Source organism: Schistocerca nitens, chromosome 3 (assembly GCF_023898315.1).
Source record: "Schistocerca nitens isolate TAMUIC-IGC-003100 chromosome 3, iqSchNite1.1, whole genome shotgun sequence".
NCBI classification, from domain to species: Eukaryota; Metazoa; Arthropoda; class Insecta; order Orthoptera; family Acrididae; genus Schistocerca; species Schistocerca nitens.
Window position 1 is genome coordinate 792,314,087 of NC_064616.1, and position 15,426 is coordinate 792,329,512.

The following is a 15,426-nucleotide window of genomic DNA, read 5'->3' on the forward strand; positions in this document are numbered from 1 at the left end:
CCCAACTCAGTCTCCTCAAGCTCCTCTCCGGCCGTACGTGGGGTCTGGACCCCTCCACCTTCCTCCACACCTATAAATCCCTCATCCGCCCTATCCTTTGTTACGCCCATCCGGCTTGGATCTCCGCCCCCCCTACCTTTTATAAATCCCTCCAAATCCTTGAATGCCATGTGCTCTCCGCCTCGCCTATCGCATCCGTCTCCCCTCCCCGACGCTGATCCTGTACGATCTCATCCCCTTCCCCCACCTCCTCCTTTTCCTTGAAAGGATATGTATCCTGTACACCTCCCGTAAACTCGATCCTTCTCACCCACTAGTCTCCCCGATCCTCTCCCGCCCCCGCCCACTGCCGCGCCTGTATTCCCACGTCCCACCCGGTCTCCATCTCTCCACCCTCCTTACCCTCTCCCAAGGTGGCTTCCGTCAGCTCCCCCTCCCTGATGATGTCCTCCTCCCCTCCATCTACCCCTCCTATCAACTTTGACCCTGCCCCACCCCCCACTTCCGGTGTCCTTCCTTTAGGCACCCTCCCTCCCTTCTCTTCCCTTCCCTTCTCTTTCCTTTTCCCCTGTCCCCTCCCTCCACCCCTCTTCCCCTGGGCTTCCCCTCCCCTTTCCCCCCTCCCCAATATCTCCCCGGCCAGTGGCATCTCTGCTCTCCCCTCTCGCTCTCCCACTCCCCTTCCTCCTCCTCCTCTCTTGGCAGATCCCCGGACTCGCACACGCATAGTGAACATTCGCGCGCCGGAGATCATCGCCATCAGTGCCTCGTGTGTGCGCCTTCGTTTTGTGTTTAGCGTTCTTTCGCAGTTACACCTCCACTGTTCACATGTGCCGTCGCCGTCCTCCGTGTTCTGTGCGCCGTGTCAACAAGTGTTAGTGGTTTTATCGTCCAGCGTGAACGGCTTCATGTTTATTGTTTTTTTGTCACTACCTTTTTTTGCCCGCCATTTTCATTGTATTGTCTGTGTCACCTATTTGTCATATGCTGCTGACAGCCCGCCTGTATGAGGTGCTTAAAATTACAATAAAGAAAAAAAAAAAGAAAAAAAAAGAGAGACAATCAGATGCGCCAGCAGTCGCAGCATGTTGACGTTACCTGAAAAGGCGCTTTTAGTGAAGCTGTATTATCAGAATGGAGAATGTGCTAGTTCAGCGTTACGATCCTATCGCCATAGGAAGGGGATTCGAACAGGTAAAGGTCCGTTGACAAATGCAGCTGTGGCGAGAATGATATCCAAGTTCGAAGCCACGGGTTGTTTCGATGATAGACCCCGTAGTGGCCGACCGAGCACAAGGCGTAATGCTGCTGACAAGGGGAGGCCGCCAATTGTGAAATTCGGATTCGATTCATACTGCGCATAATAAAAGCTCATGGCCAGAGGTGCAATGTGGCAAAGCACCAAGATGCACTTCTCAGCCGTAAATCGACAGTTAAAAGAAACCGTTCCGGTGAAATACTCTCTACGATTAATACCTTTCTACAGCGTCCTGGCGCAGCGGTAAGCGCTCGGGCTCCTAATCCGAAGGTCGCCGGATCGGATCTCATGCCATGCAACCTTTTTTTTTTAGTATTTGTTTTTTGTAATTCAAATGTGTATACACACACACACACACACACATTATATATATATATATATATATATATATATATATATATATATATATATATATATAATTCCCGGCAATCAGTTGCAACGATTATGCATATAATAAGTTGTTGAACGTCGTTCGTCGTGGAAAAACTGGCGACTTCGAACATCATTATGTTTTGCGCAAACAAAGTTGTATTTCACAAATGTTACTAATTCTCTTCATAATGTTAAACACGTATAGTTAACGGAAGACGTAGAAACGATATTCCGAAACGAATACGTATAGCGTAAGTCAAACGTTCGAATTGGAATAGAGACCCCACGAACACAAATTTGCTGTGGCAGGTATGAAATATAAACTCCGTTACTCGCTCGTTACACTTGAAGGACAGATGTTGAATGGGCCGAAACGAGCCGCCGCATAACAGCGTAGTTACCTGCTAACTTCGAAAGAAGGTAGATGCGGTCCCTAGCGCAACTTATGACATTGTCGAAAATCAGTGCGGACGTGAGAGCTTTGGTACACCCTGTTAAACAAACGGAAAAATGGAGGCGGTACAATTGGAGAGCGATCCGCCTTCACCAACATGCATAAGCAATTGATTAATATATACAAAAAAACTAATAATAAAAAAAATTGCATGGCGCGAGATTCAATCCGGCGACCTTCGGATTACGAACCCGAGCGCTTACCGCTGCGCCACGACGCTGTAGAAAGCTATTAATCGTAGAGAGTATTTCACCGCAACGGTTTCTTTTAACTGTCGATTTTCTCGACAACGGCTGAGAAGTGCATCTTGGTGCTTTGCCACATTACACCTCTGGCCATGAGCTTTTATTATGCGCAGCATGAATCGAATCTGAATTACACAATTGGCGGCCTCCCCTTGTGAGACAGTTCAGGAAGAAATGGAGACTGTAGAGGGTTCGTCAATGCACGGGGAAGTCAGCGCTCGTGCAGTCGCACGTCGCACCGGCATTCCATACACTACTGTTTGCTTGGCACTCAGGGGTACCCTCCGATGCTATCCGTACAAAATCCATCGGCATCATGAACTGTTACCTGGCGATTTAATGAAGCGAAGATGGCGGAAGATGACGATTGGTTGAGTAACGTGTTGTGGACCGACGAAGCTCATTTCACGCTCCGAGGGTCTGTCAACGCCCACAAGTGCAGAATTTGGGCTATCGAAAGTCCTAGAACTGTTGTGGAAACTCCATTGCACGACGAGAAAGTCACGGCATGGGTTAGATTTACCACCTCTACCGTTATCGGGTCTTTTTTCTTCCAGGAAATGCGTGATTCTGGTTTTGTAACTGCTACCGTGACGGGTAAGAGGTACGCCTATATGTTACAGAATCGCATCATCCCCAGCCTGGCTCATAAACACCTGCTGGAACGTACGATGTTTATGCAGTATGGCGCTCCACCCCATATTGTTTAGACGCGTGAAAGATCTCTTGCGCGCGTCGTTTGGTGATGATCGTGTGCTCAGCCGCCAATGCCTCACCCTAACTCCGGACATGCTTTACAGTGCTGTTCACAACATTATTCCTCGACTACAGCTATTGTTGAGGAATGATGGTGGACATATTGAGCATTTCCTGTAAAGAACATCATCTTTGCTTTGTCTTACTTTGTTATGCTAATTATTGCTATTCTGATCAGATGAAGTGCCATCTGTCGGACATTTTTTTGAACTTTTGTAGTTTTTTGGTTCTAATAAAAGCCATGTCATTCCAAGCATTTGTGTCAATTTGTACCTCTCTATCTACATTATTCCGTGATTTATTCAGTTTTCAAATTTATACTGACTTTTTGATCACCCGGTAGTACATAAAATGAGTGAAAGAAATACGCTGCAATACGAACGCACATGACGCTTTTGTTCAACAATATATTCACTAAAGTCTTCGCCATTTATGATGGTGCCCTCAATAGTAAGGGAGGCGGTACGTGGTTCTTAATAAGGTGTGTGCTCACCACAGTCGGAAATGCAGGCTCTGCAACGTGTTCTCACTCTATTCACAAGGTTGGTAAGACGTTCTTGTGGTAGGACGTTCCATTCTTCCATCAGCGCGATTGACAGCTAGTAGGTGGTTATCCATAAAAATGAATTCAGAATCGATGGCACCCCTCAAAAGACGAACATGAGGAACTGATGCAGTGTCACAATAACGCTGACCAGGCAGTGTAGTGGCTTCAGAGATCTGGAGATCAGTACGCCCATGCAGAATTATGTCTCCTCGCACTATAACACCAGGACCAGCAAAACGATCGGGTTCCACAATGTTTCCGGGTGCATTACGTGTTCCCATCTCTTACCAGATGAGGGTACATGCATAGTCACAACTCAGACTGAATCTGCTTTCATCCGAGAACAGAAAGCGACTCCACTCCTCACACGTTAGATGCTCTTGCCTCAATCTCACAAGGTGCTGCCAGAGTGTTGATACGAACGGAACGCAACGTATTGGTCGTCTGCAGCAGAGACCACCCCTATGCATTGGCCGTGTCAGTGCGGAACGTTAGACTGCGTTCCTTGTTGTCCTGTTACATGTGGTTGAAATTTAATGCAACAGTTGTTTCACGTGGGTCCCTTCTTAGCAGTTGCACAATACAGCGGTCGTCTGCTGCTATAGTTGACCATTGTCGACCCCCTCCTCTCCCTCGAGACAGCAGTGCCTGTGGTTCGGAACGTTACACATGTACGTGAAACAATGTTCCCAGCAATACCAATCTCCTGAGCTACTCTCTTCACACTTCATCATTCTTCCAGTTTCCCGAAAATAAGGCTCTGCAGGCAATCAGAATGTGGCGTGCCTTCAGGAAAAGGGGAGGAACGATCAAACCCCAGATAACGTTAGTTATTTAATTTGGTCCCCCCCTCAGAAACACGCTGCATCCGCAACATTGCATAATCGAAAGCTGCTCGTAGCATATCCGGTGTATTCAGAGCGGTATTTCGTCGTATGGTATAGTTCAGATCAGGAACAGTTCAGACACCTCCAAGACAGACCAGATCTTTCAGCTATTTCCACAACCAGAAGTCATATGGATATAGGTCGGTGATCTGGAAAGTTACACATCTCGAAATTGCCTAGAGATGACGCAGTGGTTACTGAAGATTTCTCGAAGCAGATCTTCCACATGCCAGGCGACATATGGTGTTACCCCATCTTGTATGCTGGAAGCACATGTGGCATAGGGTTGTCCTTATAATATGCAGGTATCACTGTACACCTAACAGGACCACGAGGTATCATCTCCTCGAAGAAAAATGGACCGAGAATGATGGATGTTGTGAAGCCACACCATACAGTCACATAAGCTGAGTGCAGTGGATATTCCTATTAATATTTGGCGGAATAAAACACATAAGCCTTCACAACAGCGTGCAGACTACAATGAGCCTCGTCCGTCCAAAGAATAGTTCCCGACCACATATAATTCACTTCCATGTGTGCCTAACAACGAAGGACTAAGTCACAGAGTTGTAGCCTATCTTAGAGTTCATTTGGAGCACATTCTGAATCTCATAGGGACATCACAGCAAAATGCGCTGCAAAATCTTTTGAACTGTTGACAAGGGCAGAGACAATTTCCGTGACACAGCTCAATCACTGGTTGCAGAATTTGTGGCATATACTTCACGATTGGCTATAGCCACAGTAACTTCATCAGCAGTTGGAATAGGCGGCCTTCCTCTCCCCGCAGCACTACATAATTAACCTGATTCTTCAAATTTCTTCTTCATATTCTTTAGCCCATATACTGACATGGGGCCTCAGAGATGTTTCTGTCGGTGATATTTCCGCAATGACATGTTGCTGTTGCTACCGTCCCGATAAAACAACTTTACCAGCAGTGCACGGTCTTTCTTCTCACTAGCGATTGGGTTACGTACAGAAAACTTCAATATTCTTATCCCTTAACACCAACAGTCACTTTGGAAAAGAAATCAAAATGCATTGCCAAGTAACAAACAACGTAATGATGAGAAAACAGGAAACGTTCCACGTTCTGACCGCTTAATGCGCCATATTTTCACGGAGGCAGAAGGTGGAACTATTATTTTTTCGGCATACACCGCTAACGCACCGATTAATGAATATACCTACGATGTTTCAGCGCCCTGAAATGCATACAGCCCTCGCAGCAGCACTCGGAACACCGCCAGTTTAATTTTAACCACCCAGTATCATAGGGATGGCGCCACTTGCAAAAAAACTTTCAAGTGTTACTTCGTTGGGTACTTGGGTCTCAGTTTATTCGAAAAAGTTTCCAGTTTCGTCTTGTTTCAAAGAAACGCCTTAGGTTTTTTGTTCCTCCTAGGAATAGTGTTTGGTTTCACCGAAGTACAGTTTTTAGCATTTTCTGAAGAAGAGCTACATTTTTTCGAAAAATTTACTTTTATGAGGAGAAGTTTAATTTCTTAGAAAAAGAATTTTAATAACTCGAAGAAGGTTTTCAGTACCTAGCAGAGGAGTCATTAGTTTCTTGAGGACGAGTGTCTCTTCGTTTTGGAGAAAAGTTCCTTTACATTCTGAATAATAGTTATCTGTTTCTTCGAACAATAGGACTTTTGTCTCCAAAATGAGTTTTCTTTTTGCTTTTCAAAAATAGTTGTTATGCGTAAATTTAAGACTGAGGAATCTCTACTGGCCCCATCGCATGGAAAAAGCTGTTTGCTAGAGAACCTTAGCTGAGGCTGGTCAATTTGACGAGCATAATGCGTGACGAAAAAAAGTAGTGTTCTAGTTGCCAGCGTTATTGATTGCTTATACACAGGTCCCCATCTCTCATACTTTAAATTAACAAATGGTGGAAATGTCTGAAACACAGTCCACTCAGTCCTCTGAGCCCAAATGAGATATTGTACAACAATATATTTAGTCAACACTCCAGAAAGTTTGCACCATACATTTAACTTCTCATTTGCATTAATCCTCCTGCGATTCCTTGCATAGAGTGAAAATGGCTTGTCTGTTGTAACCACACATGTTCCATTATTCTTGTTGGGTATAACTCCAATTGCAAATGTACGATAGCTAATAATGTCTCTTTCATTGTACGACTCCAATCCTTCTTCTGCTTTATCTGTACCTCGTATAATAGCGATTGTTAACCAAGAATTGCCACTAACTACCTCTGTGGTGGTACAACAAAATTGAATCTTGCAACCAACAAAGGTAATCGGTCCTTGAAGTAGCTCTTGTTGTCCAGTTTCATTCGGTGTAATTGAAAACGTATCAACTGTCTTGTACACCGACATTCTGCTCCTTCTTCTATACATTCTTCTCTTGTACGGCATGGCTGTGTGTATCGTGCGGCTGCCTCGAGTCGAATGAGCCTGCAGCTGCCTCAGTAGCGGATGTTGTTACTGATAAGAACTGGGCGCGGCAGGAAGTAGCGCCACGACAAACCGCAATGGCGGCGCCGGAAGCAGGTCTTTCCAGCGGATCGCGCTTAGTTAAAACTATAATGATGTGGCGTCAAATTATAAAACTTGCACCAGACTGGGAGCCATCCAACATTTATTTGTTTATCTTACTTCTATAGTTTACAAGAAACAACGTCCAATGAAACTACTTTTAAAGACAAGTTTTTGTCTTTCCTAACTTCTGTCAGCTTTTAATTAGAAAGTAGCGGAAAACGTCATCACAAACATTTTTTATCACTAACTTTATGATATACAGTATCGGATAAACGACAAGAAGTCCTACAAAACTTTAAAGTCTATGTTGGTTGAGGCTTTCTTAACTATTTGCTTATTTTGAAGACTCTCAGACTTAACATCAGGTTTTATTTTTAATCCCATACAATAAGGGAGAATTAATCTGGTCTGATCTGAATAAACGGACGAAAGCCATGAAAGTACGATCATTCTTGGATTTTACAAATTAATTTTTGAAATTCGATCCAAGAAATCTCTGAAGAAACACTACATTAATTTTGTCGCAATAACTACTGCTGTACGATGAGAAATTTAATTCTAAAAATATGAAAATAGTATGTATAAATCTGCAATATTTGTATCGTTTTTTATTATGAATATTCTTGCTGTACACCGTTCTTAGATGCAAATAGCCTACACACAATCATTTTACTCTTTAGTACATAAGAACAATTTCCCTAGGACTGAATAATCTCACATCGTTATACCATATGGCACACACAGTAAGTAAGCGACCAGCCGTAAAACAAAACAGAGCATTTGAAAAGGTCTAGATCGAACATAATCTTAATATTCGATCAAATTACATGCATCTCTCGTTTTTCGCATTGCAAAGATATAATGAAAAACACTGAAAACAGCTGAAATACTTAACAATGAGAGTCGGCATATTGACTCTTATTGCACAAAATGAATTCAATCAAGAATATTTTACACATATTACATTTGTTAGATTAGTTACTGATTGAACAGACTAGTCAGTCCTTGACTGCACATTTGTTTATGAGAACTACAGTCCGCTTTCTTTTTCCATCGTCACTATTGAACACTCGTAGTCTCATTTAAGTTGATATGAAGTCCATTTCATTATTAGTTATTGTCCTGGAAGTCAGTTTTGAAAGGAAGTATTGTGGTTGAATGCCGAATTCTTGTTGAAATGCTTGCTGGCTTCCTGTCTTTCAAAAAGAAACTCACGTTTATGTTGTTGTATGATTAAGTCTCGGTTAATTATTGATATTGGTTGTTCTGTGAAATTGGTTCGGTAGGCAGTCTTGACCAATATTGTGAACAAATTTACTGTAGCTTGTCTTACTTCATCTACGAATAAAAATTGAATAATAGGCGAGGCACCACACATATCATTGGTGAGGAGTGTTACACAATGGGTTTACTGTGTTAGCAGGATACACGTTGAAATTTGTTCTTTATCTTATAAAGTGGCTCAAAATCGAAATCCAATAATACAAAGGTAACTGAAGTGTGTTAGGATTGGAACTGTTGCTCTTCACATTCCATATTTTACATGCTACCACAACAACGAGAACAAGAGAATGTGACTTTTCTATAACCTGATGAGCCATAGAGCTATATGAGGTTTTGTGAGTTTGTACTGGCACGTGAAACTATCTTTGAGACGGAGTGCCTAGTCGTGAACTTGTACAGTCTGTTGCCGAGAATGAAGCGTATTTGGACACTAGAACAAGGATTATCAGTGAATAAACTGCCAAATATTCATATATGTGACATTAATTTCGCTTCGTGCCTGTCCTAAAGCATTTTACAAAGTGAGGTGGCACAGCGGTTATAATCGGCAGTAGCCCCGTATTTCCCTAAAACACTGCAGGCGAACGCTGAAGTGGTAGGTACAACACAAAAGCAGGTGGCCAATATCCCCCTTTCTCATCGCCTCTTTCGCGCTGTTTGCTTGAAAACGATCCAGAATTTAATTACCAGTTGCTGCAGTATTGCAGCTAAGGAAAGAAAGGGAAATAAAATCTCTTGTGCAGTTGTTTTTCCTTATTACTGGTGGCCTCTGTAGCAAGGAAATGAACAGTGAGCAGTAGTTGTAGAAATATGCTGCTCATTGTAATACATACACAGAGGAAATTCGTTCAGATGTCAGTACATTTTGAGCTTCGTCTTTGAAGAAAAAATTTGCGTTTCTTCAATAGTAACATGACTGATATCTTCTCACATCCTTTTTAAAATCGACTAGGGCACTACCATTAAAGCTTTCGGCAGGTATCTCTGAATGAAGTGAATATAAACTGGAATTAATAGCAATTTCTAACAGCGATGTGCATGACATCTGCCAACTGTTGTGTAGTTCTGCGTAGGCTTCAGCACTGAACATTGTAATGTTGATGAGCGTCCCCAGAATACAGTGATGGATTTCGAAATACGATACCGCAACTTTGATATCTGCTATGGGGAGCTTCGCTGTCGTAGAAAACAAGATTTTAATAGGACTTTTCACTCTCCTTCTTTCCAATTATTTCTGTATCAACTCTTTACTGAGATGTGAGGTACGTACAGTGATACATGCTAGCCAAGTGTTTTCCAGCAATCTTCATGAAGACAAAAGGAACGCATTATTTCATTATTTACGTGCCTCTGAAAATGGCACCACATATCAGCATTTAATAGGATACTTCCCAGTCCACTTTAAGGCAACAAATGTACAGGTGGCCCTAAACATTACCTTCATACCTATAAGGTTAACAAACATTAGTATTTCTCTGAAAGTAAATCAGTCATGTGCGATACAAAGAAAATTCTTAGCTTCTTTGGCATGAAGGAATTCAGATGTTTGATATATTTTCAATCACTGGATTCACTATTACTCGTGAGGAACTGTGGAACGCTTACAAACACTATGCTTTAATTCTGGAACTGAGGTAGGAGACTATCAGAAGTTCCCTAATTGAAAGTACAGAAGATCTTCCTGTGATCACAATAGTAGGATGGTGTAGCATAGCGTACTGAACATAGTCCTGATTTAGGTCAATAATGTGGTGTGACTTTTGTGTTTGATTGCAATTCACCATATTGGCCTTCAGGATGCGCTTTCTCAGTAGGACAGAACGCATAATAGAGTCTTTGTGAACTAGATACCGTGTTTTGTGAATAATTTTAAAGTATATTGGATGCATCATTTCCACACTGTCACAGTTTCCTTGATGATTACTCGAGGTCCAGAATAATGTAGTGAATCATTGGAATAAACTTCTTGTGTATACGTTTTTTGTTATTTCAGATACATTACAGAGACTCTCACTTTAGCGGGACACTGAGTGATGAATTCACGTGCACATTCCCTACTGTGAACGAAGTGGGAATAACAGTCATCTTCCTGGTGAACAGTCTGCAGGTGACGACTAGACCTGGGCTGCTCTGCCGTCGTGACAGGGCTGATAGCCCTTGCCGTTTTGTGTAACTGCAGGTGACACGTCAACAGCAAGCAACAGAATGGTCACTACATTAGTGTGACTTCCAGGTAATGGTGAATGCTTGAGATGCCGTAGTGAGGTGCTGCATATGTGGTGGCGTGAAACAGTTACTTCTGGCACCGTTCCGCGTGCCAGAATACCCGTGACAGTGGCGCGGCGCTCAAATGAAGGCGAGGTCTGTAGGTGGCGGAGTGGAGCACTGCAGATCCAACAGTGTGCACTGGCCGGCCCAGATGAGCAGCTGTTGGTCCTGGCGAATTTCGGCGAACCGGTGCATGTGGAGAATGCTGGTCACAGTGGTTCAGATGGCGGCCAGCCCTGGAGGTGGCGTGGCGGGTCTCGGTCGATGGTGTGGGGCGCGCAGCCCAGCACACTTCTCCAGCTGCTGGTGCTGGCTGCGCACAGCAAACCGGTTCACGTGGACCGGGATGGGCACCACGATCTTGGGTGCTGGAGCCGCTCCGGTGGTGCGTGATCCGGCGCCAGACGTCAGGCCCGCCTTCACGCGCTTCCACTTGGCCCGCCTGTTTTGGAACCAGATCTTCACCTGCACACACAACCACCACGAGGCATCAGCTAATCTGTAATGGTTTCAGTCAACACACACAGACAGCGGGAGATATGAGGAATGATTTTTCAATGTGTTCATAAGCATCGACAAGAGAAAATACAGAATATTTAAGGTAAAAATTCCTGTGCCTTTTATTTATTTATTTTTTGCAACATATCGTGTCCTGTGAGCTACTGTGGATGCTAGGGCTACTTTGCAGTAGCTAAGGGGAAGGGAGCTGCGTTCAGCCTGGGGATGACTCGATGCTCATTCCCCAATCCTCTCCTAAATGGGTAGTGTTTTAAGTATACTAGATGGCTTCAGGGCAAGTAATTTACCCATTATCAAGTAATTTTTTCTAGCACCTGGTGGGAATACACTTCTTAAGGTACTGGTAAAAAGAAGCATCTGTTAGAGAAGATCTAGTATCATGAGCTGGAAAAGGCCAACGTCAAAACCAGTGTTACACGGTATTAGTGTCACGTCCCCTGGGGAGGACTAATACACTCCTGGATATGGAAAAAAGAACACATTGACACCGGTGTGTCAGACCCACCATACTTGCTCCGGACACTGCGAGAGGGCTGTACAAGCAATGATCACACGCACGGCACAGCGGACACACCAGGAACCGCGGTGTTGGCCGTCGAATGTCGCTAGCTGCGCAGCATTTGTGCACCGCCGCCGTCAGTGTCAGCCAGTTTGCCGTGGCATACGGAGCTCCATCGCAGTCTTTAACACTGGTAGCATGCCGCGACAGCGTGGACGTGAACCGTATGTGCAGTTGACGGACTTTGAGCGAGGGCGTATAGTGGGCATGCGGGAGGCCGGGTGGACGTACCGCCGAATTGCTCAACACGTGGGGCGTGAGGTCTCCACAGTACATCGATGTTGTCGCCAGTGGTCGGCGGAAGGTGCACGTGCCCGTCGACCTGGGACCGGACCGCAGCGACGCACGGATGCACGCCAAGACCGTAGGATCCTACGCAGTGCCGTAGGGGACCGCACCGCCACTTCCCAGCAAATTAGGGACACTGTTGCTCCTGGGGTATCGGCGAGGACCATTCGCAACCGTCTCCATGAAGCTGGGCTACGGTCCCGCACACCGTTAGGCCGTCTTCCGCTCACGCCCCAACATCGTGCAGCCCGCCTCCAGTGGTGTCGCGACAGGCGTGAATGGAGGGACGAATGGAGACGTGTCGTCTTCAGCGATGAGAGTCGCTTCTGCCTTGGTGCCAATGATAGTCGTATGCGTGTTTGGCGCCGTGCAGGTGAGCGCCACAATCAGGACTGCATACGACCGAGGCACACAGGGCCAACACCCGGCATCATGGTGTGGGGAGCGATCTCCTACACTGGCCGTACACCACTGGTGATCGTCGAGGGGACACTGAATAGTGCACGGTACATCCAAACCGTCATCGAACCCATCGTTCTACCATTTCTAGACCGGCAAGGGAACTTGCTGTTCCAACAGGACAATGCACGTCCGCATGTATCCCGTGCCACCCAACGTGCTCTAGAAGGTGTAAGTCAACTACCCTGGCCAGCAAGATCTCCGGATTTGTCCCCCATTGAGCATGTTTGGGACTGGATGAAGCGTCGTCTCACGCGGTCTGCACGTCCAGCACGAACGCTGGTCCAACTGAGGCGCCAGGTGGAAATGGCATGGCAAGCCGTTCCACAGGACTACATCCAGCATCTCTACGATCGTCTCCATGGGAGAATAGCAGCCTGCATTGCTGCGAAAGGTGGATATACACTGTACTAGTGCCGACATTGTGCATGCTCTGTTGCCTGTGTCTATGTGCCTGTGGTTCTGTCAGTGTGATCATGTGATGTATCTGACCCCAGGAATGTGTCAATAAAGTTTCCCCTTCCTGGGACAATGAATTCACGGTGTTCTTATTTCAATTTCCATTAGTGTATTTTGTCTAGTATGCTTACTTTGAAGGTGTGACTGAAGTCTTTCCTCTTTCATTATGTTTCAAGACACCACGATATAAAACAATTGAATCGTTGGGTAAGAAAGAGTTATCTTCCGCTTTTTAGAAAACGAAGACATCACTTACAGTGATATCCGCATCGGTATTGCTCGACCGTCAGTTACCGTTTTAATCGGCATATCTGTGTTTTGATACGGTCTCCACTGTACTTATTTCAAAATTAACATATTGACCTACTGACTCTTCTAATACCACAGAATTTTAATCATATGAGAGAGAAATAAACTCTAGCAGCATTTTGCTTAATGAAGCTTAATTTGTAACTCTTCAGGCTTTCCCGGCGAGATCTTGACATGTGGAATAATCGGGTCTACTGCCGGATGTTTGTGTCGCTCTGGCACAATATTTCGGCCACGTCATTCGTTGCCTTCTTAAGGTGCTACCTGAGACTGCCGTATTGGAGGACCTCAGCATTTATGCTCAGAGAGCACCCAGCGCCCTCTGAGCATAAATACTGGACAAGATCTTCCAATACGGCAGTCTCAGGTAGCACCCGAAGAAGGCAACGAGTGACGTGGCCGAAATATTGTGCCAGAGCGACACAGACATCTGACAGTAGACCCGATTATTCCGCATATCAAGCTTAATTTGGTTTACTAAATAAAGGTCGCAGGCATTACATTGTACGAAAGCGTAGTGATAAAAACTCAAAGAATTGGTTGTTGGTCAAAAATTGCATGTGACATTGCGAAACCAAGCCCAAGTGAACAAAATACTGTAAGTTCAAAAACCTAACAAATTACTGGAAGAAATCTACAATCATTAAACAGTTCTGGGAGAACTGATTCAAAACGACTCACTACCATTAATATAAAACTTAGAGATAACCTAGTCCTTGTTGTTAATGCAGGTAAAAGTAACACTGCAGTAGTTATGTATGAAGAACAACAAAATCTTTCAATTATTTCTTCAAAACAACAGTAAAGAACTGGAGACTCACCCCACACCCAAATATCAAGCTCAGCCTGGGAAATTAAGTATAAATGCCTACTACCTCTTATCAGATGCCGATGTTCAACATTGCTTAATCACTAACCCTGTGCCTGATAAGCTAAGATCTTAGCCAAAGATTCATAAATGTCAGTGCCCAATAAGTCCAATTATTAATTCGAGGAACATCCCAGCTTATTACTCCTCTAAGAAGCTTAAAGATTTCCTTAGTAACTTTTACACATTTGAAAAATCTTCTCTATTGGAAAGCCCCAACAATTTATTAATGATAGAAGTGCCAGAGTTGCATCCCTGGACATTGTAAATGTGTCCAAAAATATAACTGCTCGTGAAAGTATTTAAATAATTAAATGCTATTGAATAAAAAACAAACGGCTTTGCAAGGCAGAGATACACTAAGTCATAGAGATGTTAAAATTAATTGTAGCACATAACTACTTTTATTCAACAACAAAACCTACATGCAGGCAAATGGCACAGTAATGGAAAGAAGTCTTGTAGGCCTTTTAGCCATTATTTTTAGTAACCTTCTGAAAAATAAATTTTTCAGGGCCTATACGCTTTTAACTGGCAAACTGATTTATTACAAAAGGTATGTTGATGATACTGTCATCTTGGTCAATGGTGCAGTAGATGAAATAGAATCATTTCCAAATGCCATGAGTAACATGCACCACAATATCAAATTCACTTTTGAGCATCAGACAGAAAAGTGTATCAATTTTCTTGATCTTACAACAAAAAAAAGTTGAATCAAAAGCTTACATTTGAAATTCCTAAAAAACCAAACACCTCAGATGAAATTCTTCATCCCATCAAATTCAGCACAAAATGATATACCTTAGAACCATGTTGAACAATATAAATATAATTCCCATCAGTTAATCTGTGAAGGTGAAATAATCGATAATATTAAAACTGTAGCCAAAAATAATGTCTATAAGCCACAAATAATTGGCTGTCTGTACAATAAAATTAATGATGGTAAATCATCTCTAGTAAATTCACATCCAGCAGCAGGAAAGGAACTATTTGCATGCATTCTCTTCCTAGGCACAATATTATACCAAATTTCCAATCCAGGAGTAAAAATAAGTTCCCACACTAAAAAACATGTGCAACAAAACATTATCCACAGCACCAAAACCAAGACCTTAGGCGTGACAGTCTCCCAAGGTTTTATCTTGAACAGATGGGCAGGAGTTTCTGTATAACATATCATGAACACATGGATGCTTTTAGACTAAGAAATTTAAATAAATCTGTAATAGCCATTCACATGAATCAGTATGAACACTCTGTCTCTTCATTAATGATGACATAGAGATATTACATAGCACTAACAAAGGCAAGAAAATGGACCCTCAGGACAACTAGTAATATATATACACACACTCTTAGCTCACCTTAACGCGTT

The 15,426-nt window shown here is 43.7% G+C and overlaps 1 protein-coding gene across 1 annotated transcript in view; it reads right to left on the minus strand.

Annotated features, from left to right (window-relative positions):
• Positions 1 to 7,625: 7,625 nt before the first annotated feature.
• Positions 7,626 to 15,426, minus strand: part of LOC126249430 (homeobox protein Hox-B4) — a 413,208-nt gene continuing 405,407 nt past the window's right edge. Inside the window, exon 3 of the mRNA XM_049951082.1 lies at positions 7,626 to 11,049. Within this exon, the coding sequence (XP_049807039.1) occupies positions 10,804 to 11,049 (246 nt within the window). The 3' untranslated portion in view covers positions 7,626 to 10,803. The remainder of the gene's footprint in view (positions 11,050 to 15,426) is intronic.